The sequence below is a fragment of the Aristolochia californica genome, unplaced genomic scaffold (genome assembly GCF_029961685.1).
Source record: "Aristolochia californica isolate CCGP_79_NKW_82.1479 unplaced genomic scaffold, dmAriCali1.0.hap1 SCAF_15, whole genome shotgun sequence".
Taxonomy (NCBI): domain Eukaryota; kingdom Viridiplantae; phylum Streptophyta; class Magnoliopsida; order Piperales; family Aristolochiaceae; genus Aristolochia; species Aristolochia californica.
Window position 1 is genome coordinate 22,592,043 of NW_027181826.1, and position 17,646 is coordinate 22,609,688.

Sequence of the window (17,646 nt, forward strand, 5' to 3'; positions counted from 1 at the left end):
GCGGTTGCGGAGGCGAACTGGAAGCATGGGGATGGTGGCGGTGGCGGTGGTGGTAACGATTCTTTGGGAATGCGTCCGGCAGCGGGGATGGATATGACGACGGAACCACGGCAGTTGATGAGAGGAGGAGAAGGGCGAATAGGAGTAGAAGAAAGTTCTTCATGCCTGAAACCCAAGAAGGAAATGAGCAGCCAAGAGCGGGAGGGGAGAGAAAACTGAGGGGGGGCAGGCGGTGATGGAGGTTGTAAACGTAACTGGCTAGACCTCCATGGCCATGAAATTTAATTGCAGGCCAGATTGAAAAAAGAAAAGAAAAAAAGAATTGGTCTTTAAGACTCCACAAATTATTGTTTTGCGAGATTTCATACTGTGAGAGTCATGTAAGACTCCACCATTAATACTCGTTAACACTAAATGGGGTAATGCCTATCACTCCAAGAACGACCGTAAAAGGGTCAACACAACCAAATTAGTGTGAAATTCAAATCCATATAAACTTGAAGTGAACTATTGTCAATTTATAATAAATGATAAATATAAGGTTAATTTTTTTATGATAATTTATACAGACAAAATATGTGTAAGGATATTTTTATTATTTTAAAATAAATAAATTAGTTATATCATAGTTTTGAGTGTATTTTTTATTTATTTTATAATGAAAATAAAAGATAAAGCTCTATGGTTATTAATTTTATTTTATTTATGAGTCTATTTGAATCATGAGGTATTTTCATCAATTTGTTGTAAAATATGCATGCGAATAATTTTATAATAAAATATTATTATAAAGGTATTTTATTATTATTTTTATGTGTAGAGCACTATCAACATACAAAGGGATCCGGTCCACAAAGTTGTGCAACCGTAAATATAATAATAAAGAAAGTTATAAGATTTCAAGTGATGTGAGATTTTATATCTGATTTAGTCCTTTGATTCATTTTCCAAGAATAAATTTAATTTGAGCCTTGAATAACTCGTTGGGTGAAAATCCCGACCTCCCTTGGTTGACTAACATTAATTTTACAACTCTATTTAGTGCTTGGAAATTTTTTGGCATTCCTTTTGCGGTGATGAGTCCAAAGATAGTAGCAAAGTAGCACTATGGATAATTGGTTGATGAACCTTTATTGTAGAAATCCAATAGGGTATCAATCTAACTTGAAATTTAAGACATTCGAAGAGATGACAAAGTTGTAACAAACTCTGTGACGACTTCACGAGAATTTGACAGAATTGCTTGATGTTTGGTGCAAACACTATGACAACTTCAAGAGAATTTTGGAGGCCATATTTTCTTAGTTAGAAAAAATAGCTAAAAAACACTTGAAACTTTCTTCTTTCTGGCTAAATGTATTTTGTCAGGAAATAATATTAACATGATAATATTTTTGTTGATCTTGGACATGGATCCACAATCTTGAGACCGGTTTAGTTAGATGGCAATTCAATCTGTTTTTAATTTGTAATAGCCTGTTCAGTCGGTTCAAGTATTGGCCTGTGCCTAATAAGGCGCATTTCTTATACTCGGTGGCAAGATCCAAAGGGAGGAGAAGGTAAGCGCCTAATGACTTGGTCTCCAAACTCTTTTCCTTGTTTTGTTTTTCTTCAAAATCGTTTTCAGTCTTTGTCTGACTTGGACTCAGGAACATGAAATCCAATCGAGTCTTTTAAGTTTAGAAAACGGATTCGTGGAAAATTGGCTCCGTAAGGGAGACTCCTTCAAACAAAACCAAATCTTTTAATGGCGTAGATCACATTTAACCTATATCGATGCATATGATCCAAAGGTTGAATTCAGTGGTATTGGGTAAGAAATTCCAGTTCTGGGTACAAGAAATTTCGTTGGGTTAGATGGATTAGGAGTATTCATTATGATCTACAAGTAACAAGAGTAAGTTGAGACTTTCCTGTTCTTAATAAAATCTCTACCATCGACTGTAACTGCAAAGGGAGATTTAGCAAGTCACCTCTTTCGCGCAGGGGGAAAACGAGACTAGCAAATGCCTTATTCATTGAGCTTTTTTCTTTTAAAAACGAAGATTTCCAGTTTTGAAGTATATGGAAAAGGATACAAGCTATTTCCAAGAAGAAGATTAAAGTCAGGTTATCTATTAATCTAATCCTAATATGCAATTTTATGTTGAATATTTAGATTCAGATATATGAATTTGTCATATAAAATTTGAGTTTCATCGATTGAATCGAATTAAGACTCGCTGCTACTGAATTCAAGGACTGAATCCTTCCCTGGACTCGGCTAAACATGGTGTGTAGGCACTAACGAATGTTCTCTTCTAGTATGTGGAACAGAAAAAACAGGCCGTCTGCATTCGGTAGTTGAGAATGGAGAATGCAGCTTAAACGGTCTCCCTATTCTATCAACTTTGGATTTGTCGCTGCCAAATCCATTAAGTCGGTTTTGATTTTTTCAGAGGGAGGGGGAGAGAGAGAGAGAGAGAGAGAAAAAAAATAGAGGTTGAAGTTTCCTCCCCTTCTCTCCTTCTCGTAACCTTCTTCAGCACGCCCATTTGACTGATTTCACGCGTTTCGCTACCCCTCTATACTTGCCCTTTTCCGCCTTCTCTTCTGATCTTGCCCTTCTCTATCTTTGCTTTCTGTTGCTGGGGAGAAATCCAGGTGATTTTTCTTCTTTTTCGTGAAGTTTAGGTTTATTTTTAGTTTCGCTGTTTGGTGTATTTTGTTGGTTGGTTGGGACTTTAGTTGTCAGGCACCCACGAGGGCGTTTTATGTTATTTGTTCATTGTTTGATTCCTTGTTTTGATTAGTCAATCCATCTTTTTGCTTTCTTTTTTCCTTTGGTTCAAGGAGACTATTAGCGGGAGAGAATCATAGGTAGTTTTTGGTTCCTGATGTTAATTTTACTTCCAATTCTTCATATTTAAGCACTTAATTCTTCTCTCTAGCATTCTATAGTCCTGTATCTGGGATTGTGGTTTCGATCCGTTATTGTTTTCTTTCTCCACTGTTTTATTTGCTGTCGATCAATCAAGAACTCGTCTTCTCCTGTTTGAAGTTGTTTTCTTTATCTCCCGCGCCAACCCTCTGTTGTTTATCCTTTAATTTCTGTTTTCTTGTTTCTGGCTTTTGGTTATCTTCCTGAATTGGCAAATTGATACTTCTGAGTTCCCAATACTTTTCAGTATTTCGAGCTTCTTTTTTTTTATTGTTTTTGGTGAGACACCATTTTTTACGTTGGGTTCTTATGTCAGATACAAGTTGATTGCATTTTAAACATATTTTTTATTAACTTTGGATTTTCTCTTCAACTTTTTTGATGATGTCTCCATTGTTTGATTAGCTCTTTGGTTGCTCTTTTTTTTTTTTTCTAACATGTCATCTTTGAATTATCAGGTAGCCTTGGTCCGTCTTGTCTAAGCTCCTATCGCTTGCCTGGCTTTCTCACTTTGATTTCTTCGGTCTCTTCTTCCTATAGCTATAAGTATGTTCAGAAACAGGCAAAGGTCTGCGGACCCAGTTGTACCTGCTTCGAATCCATTTGATTCTGACCCAGAATCTGATCATGATCCAAGACAAACTGCCAAAGGCTCAAAAACATATTCTGCACCTGCTACCAAGAAACCAAATCCCAGAGTTACTTCTACAGGTCATAGTGATGATGATGCAAGTTTGGCTTCTTCTTCTGCCTCTGCATATTCAGCTAGGATCAAAAGAGGTTCCCGTGATATGGGTGACTTGGAAAGTAAAACCACTCAAGAGCTGGAGGATTATGCTGTTAATAAAGCTGAAGATGTGACTAAGGATGTCAAAACCTGCCTCAAGATTGCAGAGGATATTAGAGATGAGGCATCAAACACCCTGGTCTCATTACATCAGCAAGGGGAGCAGATCAATCGAACCCACATGACTGCTGCCGATATGGAACATGATCTCAGCAGGGTAATTCCTTTGCTATCATTTTATATTTACAAAATGTCAAATGAGTACCGTGTCCATTGGATAATACAAATTATATTGTATACATGAATAAGCAATTGGGTGCTGATGGGCATTTGTTTAGTCGGGTTTCTCTGCTTTTTCTTATAATTGCCAAGACAATGTACCTGAACCCGACCAGCATTCTTTAACATGCCCACAATTTATTCATTTTCAGGGGGAGAAGCTCTTGGGAAGTTTAGGTGGTATGTTCTCCAAGACTTGGAAACCTAAGAAAGCTCGTGCAATTACTGGACCCAAGATCACTCGAGGTAAGCTGCAAAAGAATTTCTGATATTTTACTTGTTCATGGCTCAAGGATTCTGTGTTTAATGAGTCCTTGATTGCAGATTCATCATTTAAAAGAAGAGCTACCCAGGCAGACCAGATGGAAAGACATGGACTAATTTCAAATCAAAAGAAGCGATCAAAGTCTCCACAAAAACCTCTCGAAGAGCCCTCATCTGTCCTTGAAAAAGTGCAGGTATGTGTTGGTAGTTAACAGTTGTATCTTTTATTTAATAGGCCGGCTTTGGTTGTCCAAACAAATTTATGAACATGTTGTGAGTCTGTTCCATCAATTTCTGAACATGTTGTGTCACTGTTCCAGGTTTTTTCACTTTTGCTCCTTTTTTTAACCTTGCACATTTCAGATAAGCTTTTGGTGTATACTTAATTATGTACTTTGCTTCTTGTTTTTATTGAATGAAAAACAGGTGGAGAAGGCAAAGCAGGATGATGCTCTGTTAGATTTAAGTAACGTGTTGGATCAGCTAAAGGATATGGCTGTTGATATGGGAACTGAGATTGTGAGGTTTGTGTTCTTCTCTTCATGATTTAAATTTCTCCACTCGATTTTTTTTATCAATATTCATATGATGTCATAATGACTTCCCTTCGTCCAAAAAACATCTTCTACATATAATGGACAAACAACCTGATTGTTTCCTTGAGTGTTCTACTGTAGTTCTCTATAGCTTACTAGTTCATATAAAGTGTAGGGTAACACTTGTTCATTTATAAAGAGTAGGGAGGGGGGGAGGGAGGATTTAGAACTCTATGATCCCACTAGTGCCCTTCCCTTGAAACTTATTTCCTAGGAAAAGCTAGAAATGTTTTTCCTAGGACGTAAGTATCCGTGAAATCTTCAATAGGAAACCCTACTAATGTCCTATTGGGTAATTATTTGGAAATATTTTCAAATTTTCCTTATAGCTATTAACTCATTTTCCAAGGAATAGATGGATTTGATTGATGACTCTATTACACTACCATACTTCTATCATTAATTTTTTTAAAATAATATGTCAAATGTAAAAGTCAAATACAAATTTTAAAACATTTTTTTATATAAAAACAAATTGTTCATGTTAAGTCACTTGACACATCAACCCACATTTGAGCTGCTATATTCTTGCGAAAATGATTAGCTGTTTCTATTGGTTAATTTCTCCTTCTCCTCGTAGATGTTGAGATCATAGGCTGGTTATTTTTTTCTCCAAATCATTTTCACTTCTTCCTGATCCTCTTCTCCTCCTATATAGTTACATCTTCCATTCCCACATCTCCTTGTTCTTATTCCTAACACCTTTGCTTGTTCTCATAATTTGACCAACAATTTTTGGTTCAAAATTACCACTCGATTTTCTGGCAATCGCTCTCACTCAGTTTAGAGGTCCCCTGATGTGCTCCTGTGATAACTTAGCAATGGAAACGGTGAGAAATCCATCTTCAAGCTTGGCCTTAATGGAGTTGAGATCTACATTGTCAGGCAGGTGAAACTGCCTCCTGAACTTGCATAGGAATGCTCCACTTGGTGCCAGTGGGTCGTCCTTCTCCTGCTCTTTTTTCCTCTCTGCTGATCTGCAACACACGTTTTTCCTCCACCTCTGACACAATATTAAATGAAAAGAGTCTTAGCAGAATTAGAAAATTTTTATTGAATTATCTGAACGCCAGGACTGTCCAGTTCTCATAAACTAGAACACGGTAGGCTCTGAAATTTAATAATTTGTATTTCTGTTCAGACTATATATGTTTACTACCAGCACAGCCATTACTCTATTTCTTGCAGAATTTTAACTCAGAATCAGACCATATAAGTCCAACATAACTGATACTTGCACGTAATTGATTTGTTTCGATTATTCTGCTAAGGAGAAGCCAAGGCAATGTCACATAAAGGCAAAATTTTCCATACCCATGTTGAATTGGATTTTTGAGCTGTTATTCTTTAACCATTCATAAAGCAGTTCTGGCATTTGGAGAATCCAAGATTTAAAAGATAGTGATTTCAGTTATGAATCTAGAATTAGGTTACCGATTTGCTTGCTAAATCTATTCCATGAGAATCACAAACATGCTGTCCAGTAAGTCTTACCAAAGACACAAAGCCGTTATAAGTTACAATTGGTGTGACGTTTCAACACTACTGATTCTGGATTTCTAGATTCCAGATACACATATTCTGAAAAATTGGATTCCTGTAATAGAATTCTCATTAGGTGAAAAAGGTAATCTGTTGGAGTTTCTGTATCGGTAAAGGTATCAGATAGTGTTCATTTTCCCCTGAGAAAACCTCAGCCGCACTAGAGCCACCTTCAACGAATAAAACACAAACATCAGTTCTAAAGTTCCTGAGATATGCTTTAGATAGTAATTTATTAAATTCCTGATACCAAACCTTCTTTAATCTGAGAACAAAAATCATTTAAGCAAATCTAAACACTTTTGACATGCTTGGCTACTAGAATATACAAGAATTACCTATTACCCTTCATTCTTTTTAATTCCCCTGAAAATACTACTCCTTCATAAAGGGTTTTGACATAGTTATTGATTGTTTAAAAGACCATGAGCTTTAGCTTTATTTTTATTTCCATGTTCCATTCTTGTCATGTATTGTCTCGTTCAGTGCTATAAAATCCAGACAGGACAGGTTAAACTGGACTTGACTCCCTGTGAGGATTACCCAAAAAAGAGAAAACATGGCAGACCTCGCTGGGCTTGGTTAACCAGTGAACAAGCTGACCAGCTCAGTCAGTTGGGTCGCTTTCTCCCGCTCACATGACAGGGAGGGGTGTTCGTGCCTTGTTGACCTCAATCTTCTGCTGATAATAGTAAACCTCCAAACCAAATTTTGAAATTATTAACAATGAAATCAACAATATCCATGATCTCTGTGATGTATTAAAAACTATCGACTTCCACATGAAAAATAGCTGCTGTTCTTCGTACTTACCATAGCTAATGGCTTGATTTCTCTTTTTGATTAGTTGTTGATGCTTCATTTACTTCCTGGGTAATTCTAAGTGGCACTCTTTACTTGCAGGCAAAACAAAGCTCTGGATTATGTCCATGATGATGTGGAAGAACTGAATTCCAGAGTGAAAGGAGCCAACCAACGAGGACGACGTCTTCTTGGGAAATAGTCTCCTGTATTTATTGAGAACAATCGATCTTTTATGTTGTTATTCTCTGATGTATTTAGCTCTTTACAGATTTGGACGAAAATTGGATTCGAGGTTCACATTGGTATATCAAATTCTGGTTACTGTGCTTTCTTTATCATATTGGTATATAAAATAAAATTTGATCGAGGGTGAATGCCAAGAAGCTGCCTGGTTGATTTTTTTTCTCTACATCTCTTGCACAATTAACGGATAATTCAGAGTGTCGTCAGTCAAACAATGAAAATAGAAATAGAAACCGATACAGATTAAGAATTACAGGCTTTATTCAGATAAGAAAACTACGAATTTTCGTTAATAAATGACAGGCTTTGGAGTGATTATCGAGGTTTAGACTTTGGAGAGGTATCAGGGATTCCCTGTTGAACTTTGGAATGCCTGTTCCACTTCAGAAAAGCATCCCCGATCAGCAAAGCAACTAACCCTGACTGCAACTCCGACCGAAACCTCTCTAACTCTCGCCATGGCTTCTCATCACCACCACTATCATTACCATAACAACCTCTTGCCGCCTCCTTGCTGCACCTACTTGTGTTGCAGCACTTCTCCCCCTCCTCTTCCTGCACATACTTCTCCGTCCACAACAGATCCTCTTTTGCAAATCATCGCTACCCATCTTCTCCGATCTCACCCACCATCGCATCACTACTCCCAGTATATCAAAACCCAGCAACATCTTGCCCCAAAAGAAGAAGCATCCCACTATAGCAAGCAAACTCAGAACCTCCTTCAATCCCTTATCCGCCGAGTTGCGGCTCTTGAGACCTCTCTTCGCCACCTATCCTCTTCTCCGCCACCTCATTTTTCATCTGGTGCTTCTTCTTTGTCCCTCCGAGATGTTGCTGCCCGTACCATTCAGACTCACTTCAGGACTTGTCTTGCTCGCCGATCAAGAACCCTTCTTACTTGAAACAACTTGCTTCTATCAAATCCTGTCTGGCTACCCTCAAATCTTCTCTCTCTGATAAGACCCATTTCAGGCCCGATGTTCTCTCGCGAAAGGCCACTGATTTGTTGATGGAACTCGAGTCGATACAGGTATTTGTTTTGTTCAAATCGCTCTTGCATTTTTCAGTTTTTTTCTTGTCCTTGATATGGGCGTGAAACACTGGCCGCTAGGTGATTGTGGCTCGTTATCCTAATTTCTTTATTATTTTTATTTTTATCCTTTGTGTGTGTGTCTCTGTCGCCATTTTTTTTTCATCAGGTATTTCGTCTAGGTTATTTTGACCCGGGTTTGTGCCATTTTGCTCAAAATTCATTGGATATGTAGTTCAATCTGGGTTTCTGTCGTCAGAATTGTTTAATTTTGGAGTTTTCAGAGTTTTGTTTAGTTTCGATCTAACCATTTATTTATGTCTTGGTTGACCCATGGTGGAGTTATCTGCAGGGCGGTGATTCTATGATTCAGGAAGTTAAGAAATCGATGGGAGCCGAATTGGTCCATTTCTTCGAATTTGTGGAGGGTTTATCGGTGAGGAGGCGTCAGGTTCAATCAAAACCAGTGAAGAAGGTTAGTTTTGCAGAGTATGCGAATGAATCTAGGGTTTTCACCCACAGTCAGGAACACCCTGAAGAAGAAGAAGCCAAACACTGCCGGGTTTACGGTGACCAACAGAGGGCCTTCTTGCAAAAGTTGAGTAAAGAAAATGAAAGTCACTGGTCCTATTCAGAGGCATTCGTTAATGAAGATGAAGCTCAAGTTGAACTGGAAGGGTTTCACCAGATGAGTGCAGGCTTGTCAGCTCCAGTGCCAGTGCAAATGGAGCCCAGGACAAATGATGTTACGAAGAAAAAGAAAATAGTACTCAGTTGACAATTATGTATTTATAGAATTGACAAAGCATTGATTGCTGACTTCATCTTCTTCCTTGTATGTTTTAATTGTGTGAAAAGCTGTTGCAGGTTAAGCTGGGATAACTCCATTTGCCTCCTTCTGTAACTCGGTCAAGAAGATAAAAACTCATGGCTATTTTGAGTTTCATGGTTTCTATGGTTTTGAAGATGGATTATTCTGTAAATGTGAAATAGCAGCTGCAATGAGCTTGATACATCTCTCATCAGAAGTTTTCTCCCAGACATTTTGAGTCACTGTGTTTTACACAGAGGATGACAAGAGAAGAATTGGCTAAGATTGACTTAACACAAATTATCGTGTCGGATTATTATGGTCTTGAGTTATGTACTTATGTTTTCCGTTCTTAATAGGTCGGTTTTTTGGGTAATATTAGCTAGGTGCATAATATTTGGTATCAAAGTTAGTGTTATGTCGCGACTTTGAATCCCGAAAGAGGGCGACCTGAGATTTTTTGGGTAGTATTGGTTAGGTATATAACACGATGTCACATTAAAATATATATATTTGAATTAATATTTATATTAATTCAACTTCTATAAAATAGAGTTAAAAATGATCTAAATTACTTGGAGTTAATAGATTTAATTATTAATATTATTAAACTCATATATATAGTAAAATGATTTTTTTAAAATAAAATATTATATAATAATATTAAATTGATATAAAATATAAAATTATTAAATAAAATTGATATATATATATATATAAAATGAACATGATTGGGTCCTCCTCTTATAAGAAGAGGGGAAGGGAGACCCTCCACGTTTGAAAATTTATATGATTTTCACATGAAGGTCCTTGTTACACGTGTGAGGAAGTGAAAAAGCGGCTTGGGTTAACCGTAGTTCCGTACTTTCAGGTCCAGGTCGGTAAACTCAACCCCAAAATCTCCTCCCTCCTCGTTCTCCACTCCTCTGCATTTCAATCTTTTGGGAGGTAAGTTTGTTGATTCCTTCTTTCTACTCCCTTCGCTTTAGATTTTATTTCTAGTTCTCCTGATAAGTTTTTCGTTTTATTTGTTGGATCAGATAGCAAATCTGGGTTTAGAAATGAAGGTATGTTCAGTTTTAGTATCGAGTTCATTTTTTTCCACCTGGATTCTGATTGTTGAATTGGATGGCTGATGCCTTGTGGGATTTCTGATGCGACTGCTTTTTTGGTTTTTTTTTATAATTGGGGACTTTTCGATCTCCAGAGCTCCTTTTCTCCAAGATATATATATATATCTTTTTTTGAATAGATAACAGTGTTTTTATAGCTTGTGACAAGCGTTTTGTTTTAAGTTTTGGACGTTTCTTCATCATCTGAAGTAAGAATTTTGGTTGGATGGGCATATTGTTTTTCTTTCCAGTTGAATTTGGATCTCTTTCAGATATTCATTTTTTTTTTTTTACGTTGGAAGGTTCTATTCTTAGTTTTAGGTTTTCCTGACTTAGGTTTGTTTCTAATTTTAGATTCAAATGGAAGATGCTCATACTTCGGGATGAATTGATAAATGTGCACTATTATCATTGAAAAGGCGTCTCCAGTTTGCCTGGTCAGAGTACCCACCTGTTGAGCTATTTTACTAAGGTAAGAATCTTCTTCTGGGAGTTTCGTTTCTGGATCTCATCTCCTGCGCTGTTGATAAAATAGTATAAATAATCTAATGGTGCTACAGGAAAAATAATTAGTTAGATGGTATAGGAAAACCTTTCAGAAATGGTTGAGCAAGTAAACTTGGATCAACAGCACATTTTATTAAAACAAAACTCCAGAACTGAAACAAAACGCTAATCTTATATATCCTCCTCATTCACTAAGAGTTCTGAGAAGTTGTCCACCTGCATTATGATTCATATTTTACTTTACTAATGTGCAAACACAATGGACGTGTATCAATTAATTTTCTTATCAAGCCAGAGCTGTTGGGTACATTCTTTTCAGATTTGTATAGATAGTAATTCACTGTTCTGTAGTTATTTAATCATCTGCCCTGAAGAATATGCTAGAGTTAGAAAACAAAGGACCCTAAGCTGTTTGAATTTGAAATTGGTTAGATGGGATGGCTTTCTTGAAATGTTGAGGCTGTGATGAAATCCTTCATAGTTATGAAGAGCACAAGTTTTATTCCTCCTGTATGCGGCAGATTTTATGCCGATCTTATACCATGAGACTATAAATACTTAGGCCGAGATTGGTTTACTGAACTCTTCATACTATGGAATAAGGTCTTTTCTGTCTTCATAACTTTGTTTTATGCTTTCTCATTTTGCTTCTCCATGTTGCTGCCTACTAAGAGAGAAAAATATTGTGTCAATTAAACCAATGCTTTACTTGATTGTTTGCTTCGTTACAGCCATGAAACCTTCTTCTTAAAGCATGGAAACACTGTATGATTTTATCCAAAAAAGGAAAAAAAATGTTATGTTATTCTTCTCTATTTTTCAACAACATGCAGGGATCTGCAAAATGATGCCCACAAATTCAAACCCCCCCGAACTCTCAAATTCAAGTGGTGGCACCACTTCAGAAGTTTGCCAACCCCAGGCACGGACCCAGCAAATCCAGACCATAAATGGGCCGCTGGCTATTTTTTGGGATTTTGAGAATTGTCCCATCCCAAGTGATGTTCGTGCTGAAGACGTTGCCGGGAACATTCGAATGGCATTACGGGTCCATCCTGTAATAAAAGGAGCTGTCACAACATTCTCTGCTTATGGAGATTTTAATTCCTTTCCCCGGAGATTAAGGGAAGGGTGCCAGAGAACTGGTGTTAAACTTATAGATGTCCCACATGGTCGAAAAGATGCTGCTGATAAAGCAATACTAATTGATATGTTTCTCTTTGCTCTTGATAACCCACCTCCTTCTTCTATACTACTGATATCAGGAGATGTGGACTTTGCCCCTGCTTTACATGTTCTAGGTCAACGTGGGTATTCTATTATCCTTGTAATCCCAACTGGCATGGGGGTCTCTTCAGCTTTGAGTAGTGCAGGAAGGTTTGTTTGGGATTGGCCTACCGTGGCTCATGGGGAGGGTTTCGTGCCAGCCAAAACATTGATGTCTCGTGGACCTGATGTCATTGACAATAATTTAGATCCTCAAAATGAGGAAGAAACATTTGCAAGTAATGGGAATGGAGAATGTGAGCAGTTTGCTCAAATGTGTCTCTTCAACTCAGGTCAAGTGTCAAAGGATTCTCTGGGGTGTTCATTGTCCGAGTACAGCAACAATACTTTTCCAGTGCCTTGCTTTCTAAATTCAAGAACCCAAAGTCTGCCTTCATGCTTGAATGATGTTTCGGGAGAACAAAATGAAGGGCAAGACCAGACATTGTGGGCCCAACCAGGAGATGTTCAGGGTCTCAAGGGGCAGATGGTGAGGATGCTTGAACTGTCTGGGGGAAGTTTGCCTCTTGTTCGGGTGCCTGCTGAGTACAATAAGATGTTTGGTCGACCGCTTTACATGCTTGAGTACGGTGAGTGTAAGCTTGTCAATCTTATGAAGAAAATGAGTGATGTACTAACTGTGGAGAAAAAAGGTAAAAAGAAGTTGGTATGCCTTCGGATGGCGATTGATAGAAGGGTGAATCATCAGGATGAGAGAAACACAGGTCTTGTTAGGGAGGCATCCAGTGAAGCTGATGAACATCTAGAACAGTTCAGGCGGGAGCTTCAAGAACTTCTTGTCATATATGGTCATAAGATCCCACTGGATCTCTTCAAAGCCATATATGAACAACGGTACAAGAAAACATTGGACCATCAGAGCCTTGGTGTCAATGAACTGGAGGACTTTTTTGAGAAATTGAAAGATGTCGTAACCTTGTTTCAGGATACGAATATGAAGAAAATCTTCATCACTGCCAAATGACTGTTGTGGCGAACAGTTTCCAAAAATTTAGCATAGGATTACACATACAATATGTTAGTAGCACTGCCTTTGGTTGTGGCTGGAGACTTCGTGTAACCTGATGGGATATTTGTGTAACTTAAAATGTTGTTCTGTCATCAGTTTCCTGTATAACCATAAACGTAGGATGAAATACTAAAGTTTGGGCACCCTGTGTTAGTGGTGGTTCATCCGTTTACTAACCTATCAAGTATTGATTGAGGAGTCTCGATTAAGTAAGAACTACCATTTAATTTTCAGAGTGCACTGTTTCTGTTATCTATTTTACTTCTATTTGGTTGTGATGGTCATTCATGTTTGGAAGCTCTCGTTGGATTTGGACAACTCAGACTCCAGGAGTTCATTGATGACAAGATTCCACTCTTTAGCAGGAACTTACAGCCGTTAGCATTAGTAATGGCACGACATGGGTAATATCAGATGAAGGATGACCAATGGAAAAATGGCTCAAATAAAAATTGTTGTCCAAGTTTTCACAGCAAACTAGGAGCTCCATTTGTGCAATGTTGTTGTGTATCATCCTTGGCTAAATTGACTTGAGCCTTCGATGTTTAAGCTTAATTTTTGCTGAAGATAGAATGAAACGGTAGTTCAGGGAACAGCTTTAGACAAGTTTGGTGCTTGCTTGGTGCTACTCTTCAGGAATTGGTGCTCGCTTGAATGCTGCTGTTTTTTTGATAATTTTAACTGAATCTCTTCTCATCTTTCAAATGGAGTCAAAATTTCCTTATTCAATTGAACGAGCTGATAGAGGCAGCAGTTGTGCAGGGCTCAGTGACCACTGGTGAGCTGGATGGGCAAACTGCCTGCAAGATTTGCTCTTATTTGGGGAATGCTTCAAGAGAGATGGTGATTGATTGGAAGTAGACTTGCTAATTGCCATAGTTCTGGGAACTTGAATTGTATACTTCTTCCTGATTTTTTGGCTTGTGAGAGCTCTTCAGCTTTGTTGTGTCTGTGCAGTTGAAATTGTTGTTTCTTGTATGATTGAGGCTGTGTCTGGTTTTATTTTGAAGGTGATGAAGAGGGGCAGCCTTGTTCTTCAATCATGTTTAAGTCGAATATTTTTTAATTTTCAAAAATACAATTTCATGTATGATAATTGAATACCATAATCTTCAAAAAGATTTGTCCGAAAATTTGGAGTTACAGTGAAGAGGGGTCTCTTTGGAACCTCTAAAAAAGAAAAGAAAAGAAAATAAGTATTTGATCATTATTATTTCTAAAAATAGTTAATAAACTTAGATAATGATCAAATTTTTTTATTTTTTTCCATGGAGTTCCAAACAGACCCTAACGGGAGTCACAGATGATTCTTTTTCGAGCATTTGTGGTTAACGTTATCAAATGGTAATTAAACAAAAAACAAGCTAAGTGTTTCCTTTGGCCTACACAGGTGTGTATCGTTACTGTCATTTGGAATTTGGATTCTTACCTATTTATTTAACAACTGGTAAAAAAAACTAAATAACTTGAAAATATTTAAACGAACCATAAAATTTATAAGATAATGTTGAGACCTGATAATCATATGAACTTATAAAATTTATATAATAAATAAATAGATAATCTCAAAGGTAGGGTTTTAGGGTACATCTACTCTCTTATTTAATGAACAAGATAGAAGTTTACCTACTATTTTTCTCTAACATCTTGTTATTGTTAGAACTACACAAAATGAAAGAAAGGAGAAAGAAAGAAATTGTTACTCTTCAAGATTTGATCCAAACAAAGATTACCAAGTTTTACCTTTACCCTTAATGACATAGTTGAAATCTAATGTTCGGTTTCCTTGGTCACCAACTTGTAGTCTTTCTTTTGACATCCATTATCAAAGGCTAGATGCCTCAATCCTCGATTACAATAAAATTTAAGTCTAGCAAGTACCAAATACCTGTATCTTCTTGAAGAAACAAACATTGTTGGCTGCAACACACCCCAATGGGCAAAGTTTTTCTTTTCTTTATTTATAGAATATTTGTGGCAAATATAAAACCATAGGAAAAAACTTACTAAACTTCAAATATGCCCAATAATAGTAGTTGGCATGTCCTAAAGTTTTCAGGCAAACTTTAACCATTGTAGAATTGTATGAATTATCTTTTAAAAGATAACACTGAGTGTTTATTGTTGTGCTCTAGGCACAAGTGCAAGTGCCAAGGAATAACTACCCAAGTGATCCGCTTAAGGAGAGCACCCAGCTTTGGAAGCTAGATATTGAAAGTGTTGGTAATAAGGTAAGTAATAGAGGCTAAAAAAGATAGCCCAATCTCCTCAAGAAAGAGCTCCATTTCTCCCGAGCAAAGGGACAATGAGAGAGTGGTTAATAGATGTAATTGTAATTATGGAAAGGTTTTAGTAACTTGAAGTGTAAGGATAAATGTAACTTCATGGTATAAAATTTTAAGACAATTCATTTTCAACTTTTTATCGTTACGATTGAATGGTCCCAAACTACACAAGGACACAGGTAGCAAATAAGTTAAATAGAATTTGAGAAGCTAATCTCATAAATAAATTCAAAAGTCAAATTTTATTTTGGAATCCTACGTTGTCATGTGGGAAATGATTTGTACTAGTTTTTTTTTTTTTTTTAAATAACTGTTTGAGAAGCGATAACCAAATGTCAAACAAATGCATCAATGTTCAATTGATTATAAAACTCACTATATGAATAAAATACTAGAAGCTTAATAAGATGCAACCAATAAAATACTATAGAATAAAAATAGGGGTGGTCACCTCTACGGAGTTTCATTGTGATTATTTGATAGCTATACACAATGCAACCAATCCAACTTTCTGTGAGAGAACCAAATACATAAAAATTAATTGTTACTTCTTTTAAAAGAAGTTATAAGTTGGAATCATCACAATACCTTCCAAGAATCGATTTGTAGACATGTTCAATGCTACCAATCCAATTTTATCGTGACTACCATCGACATAGTTCGTGTTCCAAGCTTGGTGTTTTTAAATTTATGCATTAACTTGTGGAGGATTATTAAAAGATAGAAGAGTTATATGCGAAAATATCATTTTACTTTTGTACTTTTTGAGCTTTGTATTACCTTAAGAAGGATAAGGGTATTTTTGTCCTTGTAATTCTTTGGCTCCATAAAGGAAGAGGGGGAGTCTGTCCTCTTAAGTCGTCTCTCAAACCCTTGTTCTCTTCTTTTCTCTAAACCCTAGTCTCTTCTTCTTCTTCCTTATTCTCTTTTTCATTCTTACTTTCCTTCTTCTTTTACTTATTCGTTTAAGGAGCTTCATGGATTAAGGCCCAAGAATTTCAAATGACTTGTCAAACCACATAAATTGCATGTCTTTTGTGTGGTTGTCTTTTGCTTTACTTTACATATGTCTTTGTCAGTTTATCTAATATTAATTGTACTTATCATAGTTATAATTGTGTGTAATCTTGGGTGGGTGTAATACCCCAACAATTAGTATCAAAGTAGTTTGTTGTATATAAAGTGTTTGTGAAATTATTTATGTGAGAACAAGATTGTGATGATTTGCAGAGATGTTCCTATAATATTGAGAAATATATAGGAATAGAGAATTTTGAAATGTAACAAAGTAGCGTAAAGTATATTTTAGTTTAGTAGGGACTACTCAAAAGTATCGGAGGGAAAAAATCGCGTTTAATAGAGGATAATAAGTGGGAAGAATTAGAGAAGAATGAGGTAAGCATCATTAGGTTATGCTTCACAAATGAGGTGGCAAACAATTCATAAATAGAACTCCAACATCGATTTTGTCGTTGAAGTTAGAGAAAATGTACATAACAAAGAGTCTAACAAATAAAGTATATTTGAAGAATCAATTAGTCGATCTTCTTCGTATAGGAGGGGGACAAATCTATTAGACCACTCAAATAAGTTTAACAATATTGACGTACAACTTCTTAGTGTAAATGTGAAGTCAAAAGATGACGATGAAGTGTTGATTTTTGTAAACACCATTTTATTGTCTTATGATTATTTAGTGATAATTATATTGTATGGGAGAGAGACATGGGATATGGGGGAAGTCATTAGTACATTCTTACCAAATGAGTTAAGGAAATTACTTTACACAAGTACTGATAAAGAGAGATTATATGCAAAAATCTTTTGTCAGGGAAGATCAAAGGAATGAGAGTAAAATAAAGAAAAGTCTAGGTCCAAATCCAAGGGTAAAGGTATAATACGGTGTTATTTTTGTAAGCAAGGACACATGAAGAAGTAATGTCTGAAATGTCTTGAATACCAAAAGAAGAAGGGGAAAGATATGGACCAAGCTAGTATGGCCTCGGGTTTGGAAGTAAGAGAAAAATGTACATAACAAAAAGTCTAACAAATAAAGTATATTTGAAGAATTAATTAGACAATCTTCGTATAGGAGGGGAACAAATCTCTTAGACCACTCAAATAAGTTTAACAATATTGTCGTACAACTTCTTAGTGTATTTGTTTG

The 17,646-nt window shown here is 36.6% G+C and overlaps 3 protein-coding genes across 4 annotated transcripts; all 3 read left to right on the forward strand.

Moving 5' to 3' along the window:
- The first annotated feature begins 1,537 nt into the window (after window positions 1-1,537).
- LOC137951820 (SNAP25 homologous protein SNAP33-like) lies at window positions 1,538-7,530 on the forward strand. 2 transcript variants are annotated; one of them, XM_068798750.1, is made up of 6 exons: window positions 1,538-1,559; window positions 3,379-3,924; window positions 4,139-4,232; window positions 4,311-4,444; window positions 4,677-4,774; window positions 7,292-7,530. In XM_068798750.1, exons 2-6 carry the CDS (start codon window positions 3,469-3,471, stop codon window positions 7,389-7,391), a joined length of 882 nt encoding a protein of 293 aa, XP_068654851.1. In that variant the 5' UTR covers window positions 1,538-1,559; window positions 3,379-3,468; the 3' UTR covers window positions 7,392-7,530. The 2 variants fall into 2 exon arrangements, with proteins under 2 accessions (XP_068654851.1, XP_068654850.1); XM_068798749.1 differs by lacking the exon at window positions 1,538-1,559 and adding an exon at window positions 2,356-2,643.
- A 255-nt stretch (window positions 7,531-7,785) lies between these two features.
- Window positions 7,786-9,409, forward strand: LOC137952003 (BAG family molecular chaperone regulator 8, chloroplastic-like). The gene is given in 3 exon segments (XM_068799045.1): window positions 7,786-8,329; window positions 8,332-8,468; window positions 8,821-9,409. Coding segments are annotated over 3 exon segments (999 nt in total). The 5' UTR covers window positions 7,786-7,893; the 3' UTR covers window positions 9,247-9,409.
- A 733-nt stretch (window positions 9,410-10,142) lies between these two features.
- LOC137951657 (uncharacterized) lies at window positions 10,143-14,239 on the forward strand. The gene is made up of 4 exons (XM_068798480.1): window positions 10,143-10,227; window positions 10,320-10,346; window positions 10,746-10,863; window positions 11,732-14,239. Exon 4 carries the CDS (start codon window positions 11,743-11,745, stop codon window positions 13,147-13,149), a length of 1,407 nt encoding a protein of 468 aa, XP_068654581.1. The 5' UTR covers window positions 10,143-10,227; window positions 10,320-10,346; window positions 10,746-10,863; window positions 11,732-11,742; the 3' UTR covers window positions 13,150-14,239.
- The last annotated feature ends 3,407 nt before the right edge of the window (window positions 14,240-17,646 follow it).